The 20,506-nt window shown below is 36.1% G+C and overlaps 1 protein-coding gene across 6 annotated transcripts in view; it reads right to left on the bottom strand.

The window, feature by feature from the left end:
• Positions 1–20,506, bottom strand: part of OLFM4 (olfactomedin 4) — a 180,609-nt gene that overhangs the window by 152,878 nt on the left and 7,225 nt on the right. For all 6 annotated transcript variants that reach the window (XR_012469476.1, XR_012469478.1, XR_012469477.1 and 3 more), the window contains exons 3-5: positions 19,022–19,174; positions 7,251–7,463; positions 3,159–3,312 (exon numbers count right to left, since the gene is read on the bottom strand). Coding sequence is in view for 1 of the 6 variants with exons in the window: in XM_074191772.1 (XP_074047873.1) it covers positions 3,159–3,312; positions 7,251–7,463; positions 19,022–19,174 (520 nt within the window). In the remaining 5 variants the exon portion in view is untranslated. The remainder of the gene's footprint in view (positions 1–3,158; positions 3,313–7,250; positions 7,464–19,021; positions 19,175–20,506) is intronic.

Raw genomic sequence — 20,506 nt, 5'->3', positions numbered from 1 at the left:
AGATTTATAGCTATAATCCAAAATAGTAACAATCCAAGTTACCAAATAGTATGTGTTTTATGTGGAGTACAAAACCCCCCAAAACTCTAGGAATTCAGAAGGGTCAGAGAGTATTTCAGACTGGGGGTGATCATGAGAGTGATTGGATTTATGCTGAGTTTTGAAGGATAATTAGGATTTCAACAAGCAGAAATACAAGGGGAGGATATTCCAAGTGAGCAATTTAGTTCAGTTCATACTAACTGAATTTAAACCAGCATTTAAAAAAAATCTAATAAAAATGAAATCCAGATGGATCAAAAATAGTGATTTCCTAAAGTCTTGGTGGTGGATTTGAGGGATTGTTGTGGCTCAGGAAGCTGAACTGATATCATGTCCATCAGGACATAATTAACCCAGTAAGGAAGCTATTGCTTAGTCTCAGGAATGAATAACAGAATTCCAGTCCAAGTTAAAAGGGAAATTAGAAGCCATATAGTCTAACCTGGACCTAAACAAGTCATTACCTCAACAACATTCTGACAAGAGATCATCCAGCTTCTTCTTGAAGAACTCTAATGCTAGGGATCTTATTGTCCATGGAGGCAGCTCATTCCTTTAATTTTTAACAGCTCTACTTGTTGTGTTTTTTTCCTTGCTACATTAGAGTCTCTTTGCAACTTCTTCCCATTACTCCCATTTCTCCCTTCTGGGGATGAGGAGCTTAATCTCTCTTCCAGGTGACAATCCTTCAAACATTTGAAGTCAGTAATTATGCCCTTTTACCCCATCCCTCAAAATTTTCTCTTCTCTCAGCTATGTTCAGTTCCTTCAATTGTTCCTCACCAGGCATTGTCTATAATCCCCTCATCATTCTGGTTGTCCTTTCTGGACTTGTTCAAACTATCAATGACATTTCTTAGAGTGGTTCCTGAAACCTAAAGCAATACTACAAATGTAGTCTGATGAGGGCCAGTCTTTCCTTGCTTTCTTTATGATTACTGTCAATTATTTGTTACTAAATTCTTCTGATGATGTTTCTGTATGCTATTCTTTTATTCTTTGAAGGAATTTATTAAATGTATTCCTGTAGTCCTGGTATGTGGTCATAGGATAGTTAAAATCAGAGTGAGAGTGGGAATGGGAAAAGATGCTAAAATTGGACACAGAGTTTTGAAGGCAATAACAGAAAAAGAATAGAAGGGTATTGGTGATCAGGTAAAACAAATCTCTGAACCCAAGGAACAAGTTAGACTCAGAGACCAAGAATGTCATGAGTCTCAGAGATATGAAATTGAACTTAGAGCTCATCAGAGTTTATAATATGATAAAGTAAAAGAGTCTTAATTTCAACTAAAGGTCGCTTGGCTCAGCTTTGAGAAGTTGATGCCTAAGAAGCTAATTTAGTTCTCACTGCCTACAGCTTAGAATAACATCCTTAATAAGGATGCTTAGAATTAGGCAACATTTTAGACCTAAATTTTTAATTCCATGGTGATTCCTTTTCTAGCCATCCTTATCTATCTGTTTTTATCTCTGGATATTCTTCAATCTCCCAGCATCAATGTCAATATGGATTCACTTTTTTTTATCCAATGCAAGAGCCAAGCATAAACTGGGATATATGCTTCCTAACTGATCTCTCAGCTTCCAAATTCTACCCTTTCCAATCCAACCTCCATTCAGCTGCCAGAAAATTTCCCCAAAGCATAAATTTGAACATGTCATTCCCCTGCTCAAAATCCTTCAATGCTTCCATATTGTCTTATTTTGTTTGGACCCAGAAGACAATGGCTAGATACTGCGAAGAGGCAAATAGATGTTTAGTGTAAGGAAAAAAAAAATTTTAATTAGAACTATCTAATGCAAATTAAGCATCTTTTCTCAATTGTTATTCTTTTTCATTGCTATTTTTTCCTTTTGATCTCTTTCTTCTTCCACAACTGAGACTAATATGGATATATGTTCTACATTATAGCATATGTGTAAACTATATCAAACTACCTATCATTTTCAGAAGAAGGGAAGGGAGGGAGGGAAGGAAACAAATGAATAAATCAAAATCTCATAAAAATAAATGCAAAAATTTTTACTATATGAAATTTCACTAAATGAAAATGAAAACAATTTCACTATATGAAATTATTTAAATATTATAAAAATAAATTAGAGATATACAAAAGGTAACCTTGAACCTTGGGAGGCAGAAATTCTTCTTACCTTGAGGTTTTTAAGCAAAGGATAGATGACCACTTATGGTGAGATTTTTTTTTTAGTGGATTATTTAGAATTGGTGCTATCAGATCCTTTCCAGGTCTGAAATTCTGTGGTTCTTGGATAAAATACAGATTCTTCAGTCTGGCATATAAGTCTCTCCATTTGACTCCACTTTACCTTTCTAGTTAATTCTATATTATTCCATATTTACACACATGTTCCAGTAAACCTGAATTCTTACATGTTGCTCAAACTCGGTATCCTATCTCCTACCTCCAAGAATGCATCTAATCCATCTGCAGTACCCAGAATATACTCCCTCCTCATCTCTGTTTCTAAAATTTCTTAACTTACTCCAAGTTTCAGTCCAGTTGCCACCTCTTTCTTTAAGTTTTCCTAGGTGTTAGTACTATTTCCCAATAAACTTCTATTTATTTGTCTCTAGATGTGCTATATCTCCCCTTACCCAACAGAATATAAAGTCTCAGAGGACAAAAACTATTGTATTATCTTTCTAGCCCCAGTAAGGAGCATAGTGCCTTTCACACTGCAAAAGGAGCTTAATAAATGTGTGTTGTATCAAACTGTAGAAAATAAAACCAAACCAATGTGTTGGCACCTTTTACAGAAGAACCCTCAGGTGTGTATTATGTAGAACTATGTGAAAAGGAGATTTAAAATAATGAGAATAAATCCCTGTAGGAAACACTGGAGGAAGGTGAAATCCTATCCCTCTTTGACTTCAGCAATCCACTTTCTTATAACAAGAATGCAATTCAACAAGGTTTTTGAGTACTTTAGCAGAGCTAGAATCATATATTCATAATATATAGATACATATGTATGTATGTATGTATGTATATAGAGAGCCTTCTTGGTTCTTAAATATCAAAAACCTCCACATTCTCCCCTATTTCCATCCTCTTTGACCCTGATCAAGTGGTAAATCAAAGAATGCTTACCAGGTGGGATAACCGGTTCTGTATTGTTTTGACCTCTAAACTCTTCACACTCTTTGAGTTTATTCTTCAGGGTCACAATTTCCCGACGGATTGCAAGAATATTGTTTTTGTCAAGTGACTCCAACTCCTGCACCAGGAGAGTCATATTCCTGATCTGAGGAAATAAAAATTCAGAGTGACTTTATATTATTGGGCAATTTCTTTCATAAACATTCGGAGGATGAATTTGTCATTTAGTGAAACATTGCCAGAGAATACACCAGAGGGCTTGTGAATGGTTTCATTTGGAAGAATACATTTTATGGGTTAGCGTGAATGCCTGTCAGATTTCAGGCAGATGTGTGTGACAAGAAGAAAATGGCAAAGATTTTAACAGCTTTAATAATAGACTGCAGCCTCTTTCAGAACATCTACACATGTCCATTAAAGTTCATTTCTAATAACATGTCCCTGTAAATTCGTGCTTATTCATTCGTTCTTATAATTATGTTTCTAATGAATGTTAAGGTCCTCTGAACACTTCAAGTTCAAAAATGTATACTAAGAATTATGAATTTTTTCCATTGGTAATGCTTTTATTAGTGTATTTGTTAATATCCATTATTAGACTATGATATAATAAGGTAGTCTGTATTCAAAGACCAGAAATGGCTTCCCCAAAATGAACTCTCCAGGTATTATTTTGAAGGTGCTGGACAATGGTGGAGTGAAAAGTTACAAAAGGATCCAAAGGACAAAACCTTAATTTAAAAATAGTCCCAGATTTAGCTATCCTATGTTTTACCTCTCAAGCAAACATCGCCCAACAAACAAAAGAGTTCCTAGGCAAGGTTATAGATATTTGAGTCAAGATTAGAGAAAGCCTTCATGTGTTTGATTTGGCATGAGACTGAATAGTCTAAATATAGTTGGGACGTTTCCATTCTAAAAAAGGTAAAAGACTAATTTTATTCTGAAACCCTGTTGAAACTATCACAATGGCAACAACAATGATATCATTAATAATCAAAGACAATTGCTAATATCCATAGTTTTACAATCTTTATGTATCTTTACATATGTTCTCTCCTTCAGTTCACATAACAAACTGTGCTGTTGTTTTTAAGATAGATAGTATTAAACCTATTTTGCAGATGAGAAAACTGTGACTCAGAAAGGTTGCAGTCCAATTATTTTCCCATCACCCCATCAATTGATGTTTGATTCATGTGATCAACCTCACATTCAATTTAAATAGGCAAAAAACTTTCAAAGTCAGGATTCATGTAGTCAGTCTATTCAATAGGGATACAAGTCTTTTTTTCTTAAATTGAGTGAGAACTTGTGGAATCATATGGACTAACCAATGAATTATGAATAGGAAATAATATAGACAGGAAGTACATGGGACCTAACCTGGCTCAGGGTAGCAATGTTGGCAGAAAGTATGAAATACATTCAAGCAGAATTGAGTAAGAACAGGAAAGAGATTTGGCAACAAAGCAAGAACAACATGTAAATGAAGTGAAGAATTGGACATGATGTTCAAGAACATGTTAAAAGAACTATCCTTTCCTCAGTGGGTGTTCATTGATCAATTCATTTATTTATTGGACAAATTTTGGTAGAGATGCTACTAGGTAGCATCAATTAAGATCAATTAAGACATGAATTAAGACATCCTTTGGAAGCATAAAAGAATAAGAGTTCACTTCCAGGTAGAATATCTACAAACATTCCTAGAGGATATGGTATTTGTTCTGCATCTTGAAGGAAGGGATGGGGGGTGGGGAAGAAAACCAGGACAGTATCATTTAGGACCAAATGGTATAGGCAACTTAAATGAAGATCTGGTTAATTGTGCAATAATTTTTCTGACACACCATGCAAGAATATACCTGAAATAATGTGCTCTCTCACTATATATGTATATAATATATATATGTGTGTGTGTGTGTGTGTGTGTGTGTGTGTGTGTGTGTGTGTGTACTCACTGCCCACAGAATATGCACTTTATTGTTTTTTAGGTTTTTGCAATGCAATAGGGTTAAATGACTTGCCCAAGGTCACACCGCTAGGTAATTATTAAGTGTCTGAGGCTGGATTTGAACTCAGGTACTCCTGATTCCAGGGCCAGTGCTCTATCCACTGCACCACTGAGCTGCCCCGAGAATATGCACTTTAAATTATTTTTTCTAATGGAAGTGAGATCAGTCTGCTTCATAGATAATCACACATATACGCAAAGTGGTTAACTCCTAACTTCTGTTAATGCTATAGTCCCTGACCATGGAATAGGTCAAAAGTACATGAGGTAGGGAAATGAACAATCTATTTTGAACCATTTGACTTACTTTTAAATTCCAGCCCTGCTACTTACTCTCTGAGTGACCAAGAGCAAATTGCCTCACTTCTTTAAATCTGTTTCCTCATTTGTAAAATGAAAGGGTTGAAATAGGGGTCTTTTTCAGTTCTAAATTCCTATGGTTCAAGGGAAAGTAGTAAGGATGGGGTTATGCAGAATGCAATGCAAAGATGAGGTGTAGGTAGGGTTCCTTATTGAAAATTATCAAATAAAGGCAAGAAGATGAACTGAAGTGGTAAAAAGCAGTGGTCTTCCCTAATCGACAGCTTTTGTTCTATTCCATCACTTTGTTTATATGCCAAGAAAAAAGGAGAAAGAGGTGAGTCTCAGGACTTTAGTCTCCGGTGGGATTTGGGGTGATTCAGGTTCACAATTATGAATTTAATAGGAAGAAGCTGACCCAAGTCAGTTGTTTGCTACCAGCACTGACAAAACAATCAAAAGAATAGATTTTCTCTTAGTCTAGGAAATTCTGCTGGATTTTTAAAACCACCCAGCTAGGGAATTGTCTTGGCCATGTCCTAAAAGACTTCCAGTCTACCACTATGAAAAAGAGGCTTTCTAAGCCATTGCATTTCAGTAGATGGAAGCAGATGGTCTTGGACAGATAAAGTTTAGCATGGCAGAGAAAATCACAAGACTAGTCAAGATGTCCAGCAGATACAATGAGAAATACAATGATAAAAAGAGATGTGATCCCCAACAAAAATAACATTGCACCCAATGAGAATGGAGATATAATAATACACAGAAGAGAGCAGTCCGATGACATTAACTAAGAAAAATCAGTCCTCTAAGCAGGGTTTTGGAGGGATATTACCCCAGTTACCCTGACCCTACACATTCCAACTTGCATACTCTTCAAGCATGTACCATAACCATTCAGATTCTTTTTGTGTTCATGAGCTTCTAGACATGTATGTCCTTCACAAATGTACCTTCAGAATGGTAGTAACCCTTACCTAATCTGTGGTGGCGTATATGTAACATATATAATGCATATATGTTATAACATATAGTGTGCATATGTGACATACACATTATATATTGTAACATAGAATATATATGGATTGAGGATTCTGATATTTTGTTGGTTATCTTATTTGAACAAATATCTTTTTCATGAATGAGAAAATTTTACTTTTATTGACAAGTAAAATTAAAATAAATTTAAGGAGAGTGTCTCAAATTTGGTATAGTTTTCAGGGAGGCCCATGAAGCTAAGTCAGGTGCTATACAGGGATTGAGTATGCCAAACCTAGTCTCATTGATACTATGTTCTAAGCCAGGGCTGTCCAACTTTACTTTTAAAAGTTTTTATTAAAACAATAGACAATATACTTTGATTTGCCATTTTAGTGAGAGTTCTGCAATAGTTTGGCTTTTAACCCATAGGCAAGCCACATGCAGCCTGCAGGCCACATTTTGGACAGCCCTATTCTAAAGAACATAGTTATGTGGTCTCCAATGAGTGAAATAAAAAGTACTCAATCATATAACACTCATTACAACAGGACCCTTACCACTAAGTATTATAATTCTATGTCTTTACTAATCCTGGTTTTCAAAGAAAACTCAAAATGTAATTCTTGATAAGGTATTTGATCAGGTTTCCTTGGCAAGATATCAAAAGAAATAACTACCAATTGTGCAAATATGTAGCTGTGGTACAAGGGGAAAAAAATCACATTTCTTTTTTTTGTTTGTTTCAGCAAATATAATTCAAATGACAATAATGAATCACTTACCTCTACCTCCAGTTGGTCAATAATGACATTGCTTCCAACAAAACTGGATTTCAATTCTGTGATCAGTTTTTGCATCTCACTCACTTCTAATTTAATCAACTCAAAGTCCAGTTTATTGTAAGAAATGCTGCTTTCTTCCATGACCTGAATTTTGATGGTCAGATTTTGGAGCCTCTGTTCATAAATCTGCATCATTTTGGTATACTCCTTGACCTGAGGGATGAAAAAGAATTCAGATCAATGAAATGTGATTCCAAATACCTTAGTCTTTCTGGATGAGATAAGGCTCTCATCAATTAGCCAACAAATCTAGAGGTGATTTTTCTATAAAGAAGTTAAATAAAAGCATGTGTTTGTACATTTCAATCAGTCCACCAACTGGACTGATTGGGAAGAGTGATCTTTCATTTCATGCTTGATAAACATACATCTCCAGTGATGCATGAAGACATATATTTCTCAAACAATAAATAAGAACACCAAGGAAGCTAGTGATTGGTAAACACTATCCTCATTCTTCATTCTGATGTTGTTTATCCTTCATTCTCAAAGAGGACCATGACATCAGGAAGGGAATGCCACAATTTGCAAATGAATTGGATTTAAATGACTAAAGGTAGTACAGGGTCAGGAGCCTCACTTTCTTCTCCAGGGCCATGTAGGTCCAGTGGCAATATATAGATCAGGACAACTGGAGATGACCCCAGATGCAATGGGAAATGTTGGTCTTTCTAAGCTTAGGTCTTTCCCAGGTCTCAGTTCAACTGAGACAACATCCATTCAGTGATTAAGACTAGGTAAGAAATGAGGTAAGGAATGGCTTCTTTTACCTAATCAGTTCTAAGGCCAGGGAAAATAGGGTGACGCAATTTTAATTGTGGGGTGCTCTACAGAGGTCAATCTTGAGAACCTAGATTTTTTTGACAATGCTTTAAAACAGCCATCTAGGTCTTGGATACTCTTGACCAAAGAGCTAGCCATGGACTTCTCTATAGTTAGACTGGCACTCAGCCATAATTTAGTCTATTAGAAGTATTTCTAATTTAATAGGATCTACCAGAGCTTACAGTCTTCTGACATAGACTTGGAAAATCCAAGGTCACTTCTACACCATGACAAACCATTTCAGTAGCACTTGTGAAAAACGTTGAAAAAGCATATACAAGCATTGTGTAGTATGATAAAGCACAAAGGGAATTGTAACTGAACAAGTAGATTGAGCACTTAAGCCATCCTACCCCAGCCCATCTCAATAAGAACATAGTTATTTCTATGCTACTGAGGTCTAAAGGAAGCACTAACTTAACATGCACTATATAAGTGTGTGTACAACAGCAAAACTGCACATTTCATTAAATGCACCTACATTTATTCCAAGAACTGATTATTGCAATCAGACCTTCAAATTACACATTTGTTGCATATATTTGAATGTCTGATCATTAAGTTAAAATATTTCCCAAAATTCCCTCAGTGTATTTAGTATGTAATTGGAATCTCCAAATGGATATTTCAATAAACACAGTTGGTAGTTCTTTCTGTGCATGATCTCTCAAGGAAACATCAGGGTTTTTAAAAGAACTTGCTCATTAAAAGTTGCTGGTTTTACCTTTTTTTGCCCTTCTGCTTTAGTGACACATCGAGGGTAGGCTACATTAATGTCATAAAGCAAGGTCACAGGGTCTAGACTAACTCAATGTCAGATGCTCCCACCACCACCAAATCAACTGCCCAAGTATAACTGACCAGAAAATAGTTAACATAAAATATACACTTTTTAATGATGCAAGATTAATATGAACAATATAGATTTTATTAATTTGTTGTTCAGTCATTTCAGTAATGTCTGACTCTTCCTGATCCCATTTGGGGTTTTCTTGGCAAAATTGTTGAAGTGATTTGTCATTCCCTTTTCCAGCTCATTTTACAGACCAGGAACTAAGTTGAATGACTTGCTCAGAATCACATAGCCAATAAGAGTTTGAAGCTGTATTTGAATTCAGCAAGATGAGTCTTCCTGACTCAAGGCTAGACAATACCATAGCATCACCTCTCTGTCCCATTTTTTAATTAATATGACCATGATAACATGATAGTGTATGAGAATCTTTTTTTTGAAAATAGTGATTATAACCTTTTAGGAACAGAGGGATAGGCCTGTGATATCAATGACATAGAGAACTCCTAGTGAGGAAACTTCCTCCACTAGTACAGATTAGCACCCTCCCTGAAATTTGCAGTCTTAGAGAATCATCTATGACCAAGGTTTATTGACTTGTCCAGGGTTATAAAGCCTGAATATGCCATGGGCAGGACACTTAAACTCACGTTTCTTTGGCACTGCAGCTAAGTTTATCTACCATGCCATGCTGCCTCTTGCAATGCTACCTACGATTCTATATGGCACTACATACATTGTGGGAAGAACTTTGAGATCTGTCTGATGCTTTCTGAGTTACTGGAACTCTAGAGGAAAGGACAAAGGAGAAGAGCCATTAATAACTGGATAAATGAAGTAGGAGAAATAGGGCCACCATGCTTGGACCTTGATCAAATAACATTTGAAATAGTGTTCAATTCTTTGCACTACATTTTAGGAAAGACTGACAGACCAGAGAGCATCACATTAAAGGAAGTGTGAGTAAGATATTGAAATGTCTGGAAACTAGTACATACAAGAATTGGTTGGAAGAACTAGTTATACTTAGTTTCAAGAAGAGAAGACAGCCTCAAGAAGAGGATAGTAATAATAGTATTCAAAGACTTAACAGGTTTCCATTCAAAAAAGAATTAAACTTGTCCTCTTTGATTTCAAAGGGAAGAACCAAAGAAGAATTGGTAGAAATTACAGACTGAGCAATAATATTAAGCCCAATATAAGAAAAATTACTAAACATTTAAAGTTAACTAAAAATGGAATGCGATGTTTCAAAGGGATTGAGTTTATCCATCACTTGGAATTCTCCAAGCAAAGGCTGAACATTCATTTGTCAGAAACACTATAGAACAAGGATTCTTAGTGTAGCATCCATGTCATTTTTTTAAGACAGCCACTTTCAGTATAATTTCCTTTTTAATCCTAAGTATTTTATTGTACACATTTAGAATTAGTTTTCTGCAAAGTGATCTGTAGGTTTCACCAGACTTCCAAAATGGTTCATGATTTGAAAAAGGCTGTTTCAGGTAGGAGTTGGACTAAATAATCACCATGGTCTCTTCTAAATCTTAGATTCTTAGATTTCTAGCCCAAAGGCAGTCTTGTGTCTCTGTCATTTCAGCCCTCACAATTAAATCAGCCATGTAAATTTGACTAGACTCATAGACCACAAACTGGAAAGAACCTAGGCTACAGGCAAATTAGGCAGGGAATAAAAGTGGAAAATGCAGCCTCTAACACTGCTAGTATATTTCTCCAGGCTACTGATGCTCACTGTCATCACATATCTCATCGTTGAATTTGACAAACCTAAGCAACAATGGTGACATTTAGGTGGGTACATGGATTTTAAAAAAAAATTGCCTGAAACCTCTTAAGATTCTATCAGAAGCATATACATATCTACAAGATTACTGAGTTTCTGTTTCCATGAAAACCGGGAACTGACTTGCATATTGTCAGAAATAGTGAGCCAAAACTTTGCAGGAATTCAAGTTTTGGAAATGAATCTGCTTATTGGCTTTTGGTCTTGTTAGCTCTTGGAACACATGAAATATTTCTCAGCTTTCCTTGAACATTTTGGTGACTCGGTGCAGCTGTTGTTCTGTAAAAGAGGAAGCTAGTTCCCATATCTGTTCAATGAAATGTAGCTCTTGCAGAATCTATTGGAGACAAAACGCTACCTTTGTACCAAGATTTCCACTAGAAAGTAGAAGAGTTTTACCTTTGCTTGCCAGAAAAGGAAGGAAATCTATAGTTTCATTTCAGAAAATGGATTAAATCCTAAATGGAAATAACTTTTAAAAAATTGACCTTCAGTCTAGTTCCTGAAGGTGACATTTAACTCAGTGATGTTTTGATCAGACTAACAGGCTTAAGTCAATAGGAGTTCTGGGAGGAGGAAGTGGGTTCCTTGGCTGGGCAAAATTATTTTACATATGCTCTTTCTCTGTGATTTAAATGGGGTGTCCTCATAAGTCCTCTGCATCATGCTAACAGTTTGTGAAAGAGATATAGAAACTGCCATTAGCATCCAGGGTTTGGATATTGCTGTTCAATCTTCATTCTTGAAGAGAACCAATGACATCAGCAGGGTGATGTCTTGTCTTGCAAGTGAATTGAATTTAAGTGAGACAAGGCTGTGGAAAGTCATCAGTCTCATTCTGTCCTCCAAAGTCATCAGTGTTCAGTGGCAAGACATACACAGGATGGCTGACAATGGCCCCTGATGCAATGAAAGACCTTGACCTTTTTAAGCCAAGGTTCCCAAGTTTCAGTTTGTCTGAGGAAATATTCATTCAATAATTAAAGTCTAAGTGGTGTTTGTCTTTCCTTTTCCAAGAGATTCAATGACCACAGAAGTGTGATACCTTGATTTGCAAGTGAATTGAATTAAAGTGAAGCAGAGTGGTGCAAAGTTCTCAGCCTCATTTTCTCCTCTAGAGTCATCAGATACAGGTAAAGACTATTGATGAGGGCCCTTTGGATGGAGCAGTCTCAAAGTATTGCTCAACTAATGCAAGTATGGTGCCAAATCCAAATTAGTCACTAAAAAAATAGCTGACATCCTACAGACCCTCTCACTCACTAAAATCCTGTCATTAACGTTTTACATGACCCAACTATTTTGGGGGAGGCACAAAGAACATTGACTGGGAATCAGGAGACCTGGGTTTGAATACTGACTCTTACTTATCAGGATTTGTGCCTTCACTTGCAAAAGTGGAAAGGGTATTATCTTTAGATTTAAAAGACCCAGCTTCAAGTCCTGATGCTGATATTTAACACCTCTGTGAATCTGAACAAATTTCTTAAGAGTCTCTAGGCATCACTTTCCTCTTTTATAAAATGAGGGGAAAGTGGATTCTAACTTCCTTTTCAAATCTAAATCTGTGGATCCATAGATTTAAACCTAGAAGAAAAGGAATTTTAGAGGTCATCCAATCCAAACCCTTGACAAGGAGAGTCAAGAGAGTCAGAGAAGTTAAATACTTGCCCTGGGTCACACAGATGACCTAGGCAGGATTGGAACACAGGCCTTCCTTATAATAAATCTCATATTCAACCATTGTATTACATTGATTATCTATAATCCAGTTCTGTTATCTCTATGATTCTGTTTGAGATTCAGGTCAATAGCATGCCCCTCAGGGCTTCCCTTTATTTATGTTATATCCTCCCTACCCTGTTAATGGACTCTAAGAATGGAAACTAATTTCTTCTTCTCCTTACTAGGACTGTGGCCTTGTTCTATTTCTATAATTAGCATGCTGTTGTCTATTGAGCTAAAAAGCTTGTCTTGTTTGTATTTCTATATCCTTCTCTAAACCAAGGATTCCTATGGATTTTTAAATAGATTCATTTTTTTGTTATCTTAATCAGTTAAGTCAATTAGATCAACCAAGCAAAAGTTGGATTTGGTTGTTAAAAACTATATAGACATCAGATCCACTGTTTTTTTTAAATTTATTCATTCCTGTATCACCAATTTATCTACTCAACAGCTCTAGCTGAATGTTCTAAAAGCATCTGAAATTCAACATATCTAAAATGGAACATTTTCCCCCAAAACCTACTGTTCATCCATACTCCCTTCCTTCCCTTGGGTCTACTATCTTTTTTCCAATCACCAAAGTTCATTATCTTGAAGTAATCATATGCTTTTTTCCCTCTCCCATATCTAACAAATATACTAATCCCTTCTAATATAATCTCATTATTTGCATCTGTTTCCTTTCTCTCCACACACTTAGATGCCACAGTAGTTCAGTCATTTATCACCTCTTATGGACTATTGTAATAGCTTCTATTTTGGTCTCTCTGTTTTCATCTTTCCTCTTTCCTACCTTTCTTCTACCCAGGAGCCAAAATTATTTTAAAATAGATCTGATATCCCTTTTCTCAATAAATTGATGACTCCCTATTGTCTCTTAGAATACAAATTCCTCAGCTTTATTTATAGACCTTTCCAGTCTGCTTCTTTTTTATTATTCCAGACATAGTTCATAATACTTCCCTTCATTCACTCTAGATTCCAGTCAAACTGATCCATTTTTCCACAGAATATAAGTTTCTTGAGGGCAGAGCCTGCTATTAATTTGGTCTTTGTACCTCCAGGAAATAATACAGCACCTTAAATTTAGTACCACTTCATGAATGCATCAAAGCTTCTACTCAAGAGAAAATGAGAAAAAATATCCCTTTCCTTCTTTTGCAAAGTCAGGAGAATAGGAATTTAGATGTGATGTGTGTGAGACTTGTCTGATATTAGTTAGTTCCTCCCAAAGTGCTTTTTTTCTTTTTCTTTCTTTTTTTCTCTTTTTTTGCTATAAGAGATGAATTGCTGATTAGGAGGTGATCTATTCAAATGGAAAGTTATTTAAAAATAAAAAATTTTTAAAAATTAAAAATTGAATAAAAGAAAAACGTATACAACCAATCAGATAAAGATCAGCATATAATCTTCTCTTTATAAGTAACATTTATATATATATTTTAAGATTTATAAAGTACTTTACATATATTAAATAAACATTGCAAAATTTACATATATAAACAATCCTCATAACAATGTGAAGTGAGTGCTATTATTATCCTTATATTATAGATGAGGAAACTGAGGCAGATATAGGTTCAAGTCTAGATTCCAACATTTTCCAACCTTGTGATCTCAGACAAATCTTTTAACTTAGCAGTGCTCTGGGCACCTTCTAAGATTCCTGTTAACAGGATGCTTGCCAATATACTTTAGTAGAAGGGACAAAAACAAAAATCAAAAAATCCCTGCCTCCTCTCCCTTGCTGGTGATCCTAAAGTAGTGAATGTATTCTATTCAATATACATTTGTTTAGTAGAAAGGAGCCAAGAATATGGTGTCAAAGGACACTGGGCTAGAATGTTGGTCTTCTACTAAGTGATATGTGTGACCTCAGAGAAGTAATTTTAACTTTCTGTGACTCAGTGTTCTAATATATAAAGTGAAGAAATTGAACTATATGATCAGAAAGTTATCTATAGGGGCAGCTAGGTGCTGCAGTGGATAAAGCACCGGCCTTGGAGTCAGGAGTACCTGGGTTCAAATCTGGTCTCAGACACTTAATAATTACCTAGCTGTGTGGCCTTGGGCAAGCCACTTAACCCCATTTGCCTTGCAAAATACTAAAAAAAAGTTATCTATTATATTTAAATCTATGATCTTATAATCTTATAAAGCCACTACTACTTGCAAGAAAGGAAGGAAGCAAGCAAGCAAGGAAGGAAGGAAGAAGGAAAAAAGAGAAAGGAAGGATGGAAGGAAGGAAGAGAAAGAGAAAGGAAGGAAGAATCAAGGGAGAAAGAAACGAAGAAACAAAATATTTATATTTTATTCAGAGAAATACAACATGACCATATAAATATATAATATACATATATATGTATATTATATGTGAAATACCCCCCAAAAAATTAAGACAGAGTAAAGACCAGGATAGGACATCATATAAATCAGTCATAGAAAGGATAAGGGAAACATACTGAAAAGAAGTCAGTCTGGGAGCTAAGCTTTATTTATTTTTATTTTTATTTTTATTTTTTGCAAGGCAATGGGGTTAAGTGGCTTGCCCAAGGCCATACAGCTAGGTAATTATTATGTGTCTGAGGCCGGATTTGAACTCAGGTATTCCTGACTTCAGGGCCAGTGCTCTATCCACTGCACCACCTAGCCACCCTGGAGCTAGGATTTAAATAAAACTAAGGAGATGAAAAAAATCCAGGCAAAGTTGTGCACAGAGCCCAATCCACCCCCAGCACATCTTGGGGCAAGGATGACCACTGGCCCTGCCCCTGAGGGAAAGAGAAAGGGCCAATGATAATGAGCCCCCTTCCAGGGTATGTCTGTACTCCTGGACACACCTAGTCCACAAAATCTACTTGGAAGGTTCTAGGCATAAGGAACAACTGGAACATTGGGAATACTCATTAGGGGGCAGAGTAACAAGTCTGAGGAACAAGTGGTTGTCAGGATTGACTGAAACATTGTTCATGAAGAAGAGGATGGAATCAAAGTCTGGAAAGGGAGGTTAGAGACAGATTATGCAAGACTATAAACTAGGCTAAGGAGTTTGCATTCAGTAAATTTGATGGCACTATTGATAAACCATGTGTCTGCTTGAGACTAAAAGTAATTTGTCAATGACTTTTGATAAAGAAGGCTAATACAGCGGAAATAGCATTGTACTAGGAGTCGAGAAATCTAAATTTCTCTTTTTAGCTGAGTCAGTAAATTGTCATGAAGCTTTGAGCAGGACATTTAAATTCTGAGATATGATTTACTAATCTGTAAAATGGATTGGATAGCCCAGTGGATAGAGCACTAACCTGAAGTCAGAAAGACTTGAGTTCAGATCTAGCCCCAACCATTTATTAACTGTGATTTAACCTCTTTTTGTCTCAGTTTGCTCATCTATAAATTGGAAATAATAATGGCATCTACCTTCCAGGGCTGCTGTAAGGGTCAAATGTTTGTAATTGTAAAGTGCTTAAAATTGTAACTGTAGCTATTATCATCATCATCGTTAGTATTACTAACTGTATGATCCTAGGTAAGTCGCTTAATCTTTTTTTGCCTTCATTTTATCATCTATAAAATAAGAATAAGAATAATAATATTTATCTCCCCGAATGGGGCAGTTAGATAGCTTGGTGGATAGAACAGAAGACCTGGAGTCAAAAAGACCTGAGTTCAAATTCAACCTCAGAGGCTTACTTTTTGATCCTGGGCAAGTCACTAAACTTCTTCTTGCCTTAATACATTGAGGGAAGAAAGCAAAAACAAGAAATCGTTCCAGTAATCCTTGCCAATAAAACATCATAGATACAATTGAATAGCACCACCTCCCAGGGTTTTTGTGATTATCAAATGAGATAATATTTATAATGTAACAGGCACAAAATAGGTGCTTAATTAATAAATTTTCTTTCCTTCTAGTGCACAATTGTAAGTTATGATTATTATCGTAGCACAGCAGATGTATCTCTTTTTAGCCACCTACTTGCCTGGACACCCAGAAGTATGGTTCCATCAGGATCCACTGAAGAATTTTTCTCCCAGTCCACGACTGGTGTTCAAACCTGAGAGTTTTCCCACCTACTTTACTTTGCTTCCCTGCCAATTATTAACAAGGCAGCTGTTGCCTGCCCCGACTTACAGATTGGGAATTAAATGTCCCATATTCACGGATCTGCCAAGTTACACATTCCCCCTTAAGCAGCATACAGATTTCAAACTGTCCTTCACATTCCTGCCGGCAAGTGAAGACATGTAAATCATTAGCTTCCCTTATTTCAAAGCAAATGATTTTAACTGAAAAGATCTCTACCTAGGATTCTCCTCCACTTGTTATGTTTTTATGCATAACTTCTTATCTACTCTTGATTATGCTAGAATAGGGTTATGAATATTAATGGATAGAATTTATAATTTAGTGCTGTGCCTTTCCTGCTGATTAATTCAAGGACATTTTATTTCTTAAGAAGCTTGGCTCCTGGAGCAGTCAAACACATTTCGTGGACACCTCATTTAAACTTGGAATATTTATCTAGCAATTCGAGTTGAAAGCAGGGTCTCATCCTCACAATAATTTTATTTTAAAGGATAACTATGTTTGAAATTGAGGCAGTTGAGCTTAAAATTGCCAGGAAAACTTATTTTGAATCTTGCAATAAAACCACCAGATGGTCATAAATTAATAGTTGGATAAAATGGCAATACAAAATGTAAGCATCTTATTGCTGAGTCTTCACTGATGATGTATATGGAAGCCTTTTCTAATTGGCTTTTAAACTTGGCCAAGATGATGGGAGATGCCAAAATTGCCTTCTCTGTCATTTTTACATCAGTTGACTTCAAATTATCTTTTGCCTTATTCCTTTTTGGATTTCTTCCTTCAATCTCTTCTATGCTCAGCTAATCAGAGAAGAATATGCTATGCCTGAAGCACAATTCAGAGCAGTCACTGAGACTAAGAGGGTTCCATTGGTCAATGGGGCAAATCGGTGGTTCAAATTCCCAATGCAGTGTTCTCTAACTTCCTCCAAGAGCTTGGCTTATCTGGTCTAATGCACCAGTGCTTTCACTAAACAATTTATGGCTAGAAACCAATACTAGAGAAAAGGGAAAGAAAGGTAGGGATGAGAAGAGAAAAGAAGGAAAAGAAATGACACAGAGAGAAAAAAAGAAGATTGAGCTTGGAGTAAAAGGAGGAAATTGAGAATAAAAGAAAATAAGGAAGGGACATGAAGACAAATTGGAAAAGAAATGAGAAAGAAGGCAGAAAGAGAAGAAAAAGAGAGGAGAAATTAAGGAGGAAGGAAAGGAAGAAAAAAGATTGGAGAAAAGTTAAAGAAAAGATGGGATGGAGAAAACATAATGAAACAGAGAAGAAAGAGGAGAATTGTAAAAGAAAAAAATTAAATGAAATAAGAGAAAAAAGTACAAACTCAATTCAGTAAAGAAAAATATAAACATAATAATGAAGGATGAAGAAGGAAACATAATCCTGAAAAAGAACCATAATACCCCCTTGAAATAGATGCACCAAGTGATTTTACAAAGTGAACATTTATGCAACACATCTAGTTTCTGTTTTCTTTATAGACCTACTGTCCACTAATGTCACTCTCCAGTGCTTCATCAGAGCATAGAGGTGACTCTGTGTTCTTGAAGGCTTCCAAACAGAGCATAAGCTCTGCCAAATCCTACAGCAGAAAAAAAATCTAGTACAGTACTGTTTATCTGTAATCTGTAGCCTTGAGTCTATGAACCCATTTTGGGGTGAAAAAAATTATGGGAATAACTGAAGATATCTAGCTTCTTTAGAAAAGAAAAGACTTGTGAGAAAGTGGGGGAAGGGAACATGATTGCTGTCCTCGAGTATTTGAAGGACTGTGTTTCAAAGGAGGGATTAGATTAGTTCTATTGATTCACAGAGGATAGAACCAGAAGCACTGGGTAGACATTGGGTAAAAAAAGTTAGCTGAAGAGCAGAAAAAAACTTCCTAAGAATTTGTTATCCAAAAGTGAAATGGGCCACTTTCAAAAGTGATGGGTTTCCCTTCCTTAAAGATCTTCAAGAAGAGGCTAGATAACCAGTTGTCGTTTGACTTTTATGTATGGTTCCTTTTATGTTCATGTATGTTCTTTCCACATATGGATTGGAATAAATGACCACTGAGGTCCTCAATTGTGTGATTCTCAGAAGGATAACAAAGTTCATCAGTAGGATCACTATTCCATTGGATCAAAAAAATTTTAACCACAGCAACTCACAAAAACTGTCTAAGATGGGAAGGAGCTTTCAGTTTGCATCAATAGAATCAATATCCACGGTGAAATCACAAATCCTTCAAGTATTAAAAACTATTGACCTGCATTTCTCATCCTATAAAAGCAAAACTGAGAACCTAATAGACATTCTGCATACCCACTCTATATATGTCATAAACATGGCCCCATGTTCTCACCTGGATATAAGAAGAAAATATTTCATTATAAAATATGTAGAACATTGCCCAGGTTTATTTATTTTAGCATAAGGAATAAATACTACCTTGGGATGTGGGAAAGGATACTTACTTTAGTCAGTTCTTTCTCAAATTTCTCTGTGAGAACATGAACTGTAATTTCCAAGTTTTCCACCTTCTGAACAGGAAAGGATGTGTCTGGCAGTTCCACTGAGCATGTGCAGATTCCACGGTCATCCATAGAACCATTAAAATTGGTGAACATCTAGAAAAAAAGATTCAGCACATACAGCTCAGAAAAGCTGACACTATCAAACTGAATGACAGATCCTCATTTATGAATAGAGTATTCAGACAAGTGAAGTTAAATACATAAATGAGTAGGATTAGAAAAGAATGTAACAGCTACTTCATTTTCACAGGTGAGAGCTAGATATTGACATAAGCAATGAACCAAAATTAAGGGTTAGAGAATTTTTTTAAGGAAAATCAATAGTTTGTACTAAAAGAGTGGCATTGTATTTATATAAAGAAATGAATTTGCAGGTAGAGGACTTGAGATCCCTCAAGTCAGATTTCTTGAGGGTCCTTGAAAGTGACACCTGCCTCTGTTACTGACCCCCCCCCAAGACAAGTTACATCATCCCTCAAGATCTGGGTTTTCTCCCTTATCAAATGACAGATGTCACTTAAATGCCCTACTATTCTAAATTCCATGGTCCTTATGAACTCTGGGGAACACTGGAGAAAATCTTCCTCCTCTACCCAGAGAAGGAAAACCAGGATGCTTCCTTCCCATCCAGTAGTCACAGCTGACCCAGATAGATTAGCTCAGTCACCATTATGGTGTAGACAAGAGGAAATAACAGTAGATTTGGATTTGAATCTGCTATTTACCAGTTGAGGGACTGGATAAGTCATTTAACTTCTCTGGAATTCCATGTCCTCATCAGTAAAAATGGGAATATTGTTCTAAATAACCTCCAAAGTTTCTTCAAGTTTAAATTCTATGATCCCATGATCAAATTCTGCCATAAACTCCCCCCATCTAATTGAATAAAGCTCTTTCTTCTTCTCTTAGTAAAATTATTCTCCAACCAGTCCGTAACTACCTTGGCAAGGAAGAAAGAGTTTCTAATATTTAGTCCCAATCCCATTAGCTACAAGTTCCCCGGAGCTCCCATACTTCTAATTATATTTGCTTCTCAAATAGAAAATGCAAATATACAGGGTAGCTACATGACTACCTCTTGGTTGTCTGATCCCCAAATTCCAGGGACAGTGAAATGTGGATGTCTTTGATAAGCCAGGCAAGTAAGTTGAAGAGCTATATAAGAGGGTGCTTTTCCAAGGCCAGTTTAAACTCCTCAGTGTTTAAAAAGAAGGGGAAAAACATATCTTCCTCTATTATAGAACTGAATATAACTTGCACAGATCTGGAAGTCAGAATTCATGAATTTTTAAGGTCAATTATACAACTAACTTGCTATATGATCTCAAACAAGTCATTTCTTTGGGCCCCAATTTCTTCATCTGTCAAATAAGAAACACACTGAGTGTTTGTCAATAGTCCTAGTGGTCTGACACACTGAATTCT

This window comes from Macrotis lagotis, chromosome 6 (genome assembly GCF_037893015.1).
Source record: "Macrotis lagotis isolate mMagLag1 chromosome 6, bilby.v1.9.chrom.fasta, whole genome shotgun sequence".
Classification (NCBI taxonomy): domain Eukaryota; kingdom Metazoa; phylum Chordata; class Mammalia; order Peramelemorphia; family Peramelidae; genus Macrotis; species Macrotis lagotis.
Note: the sequence above shows the minus strand (reverse complement) of the source record. Positions and strands in the feature narration are given on the sequence as shown.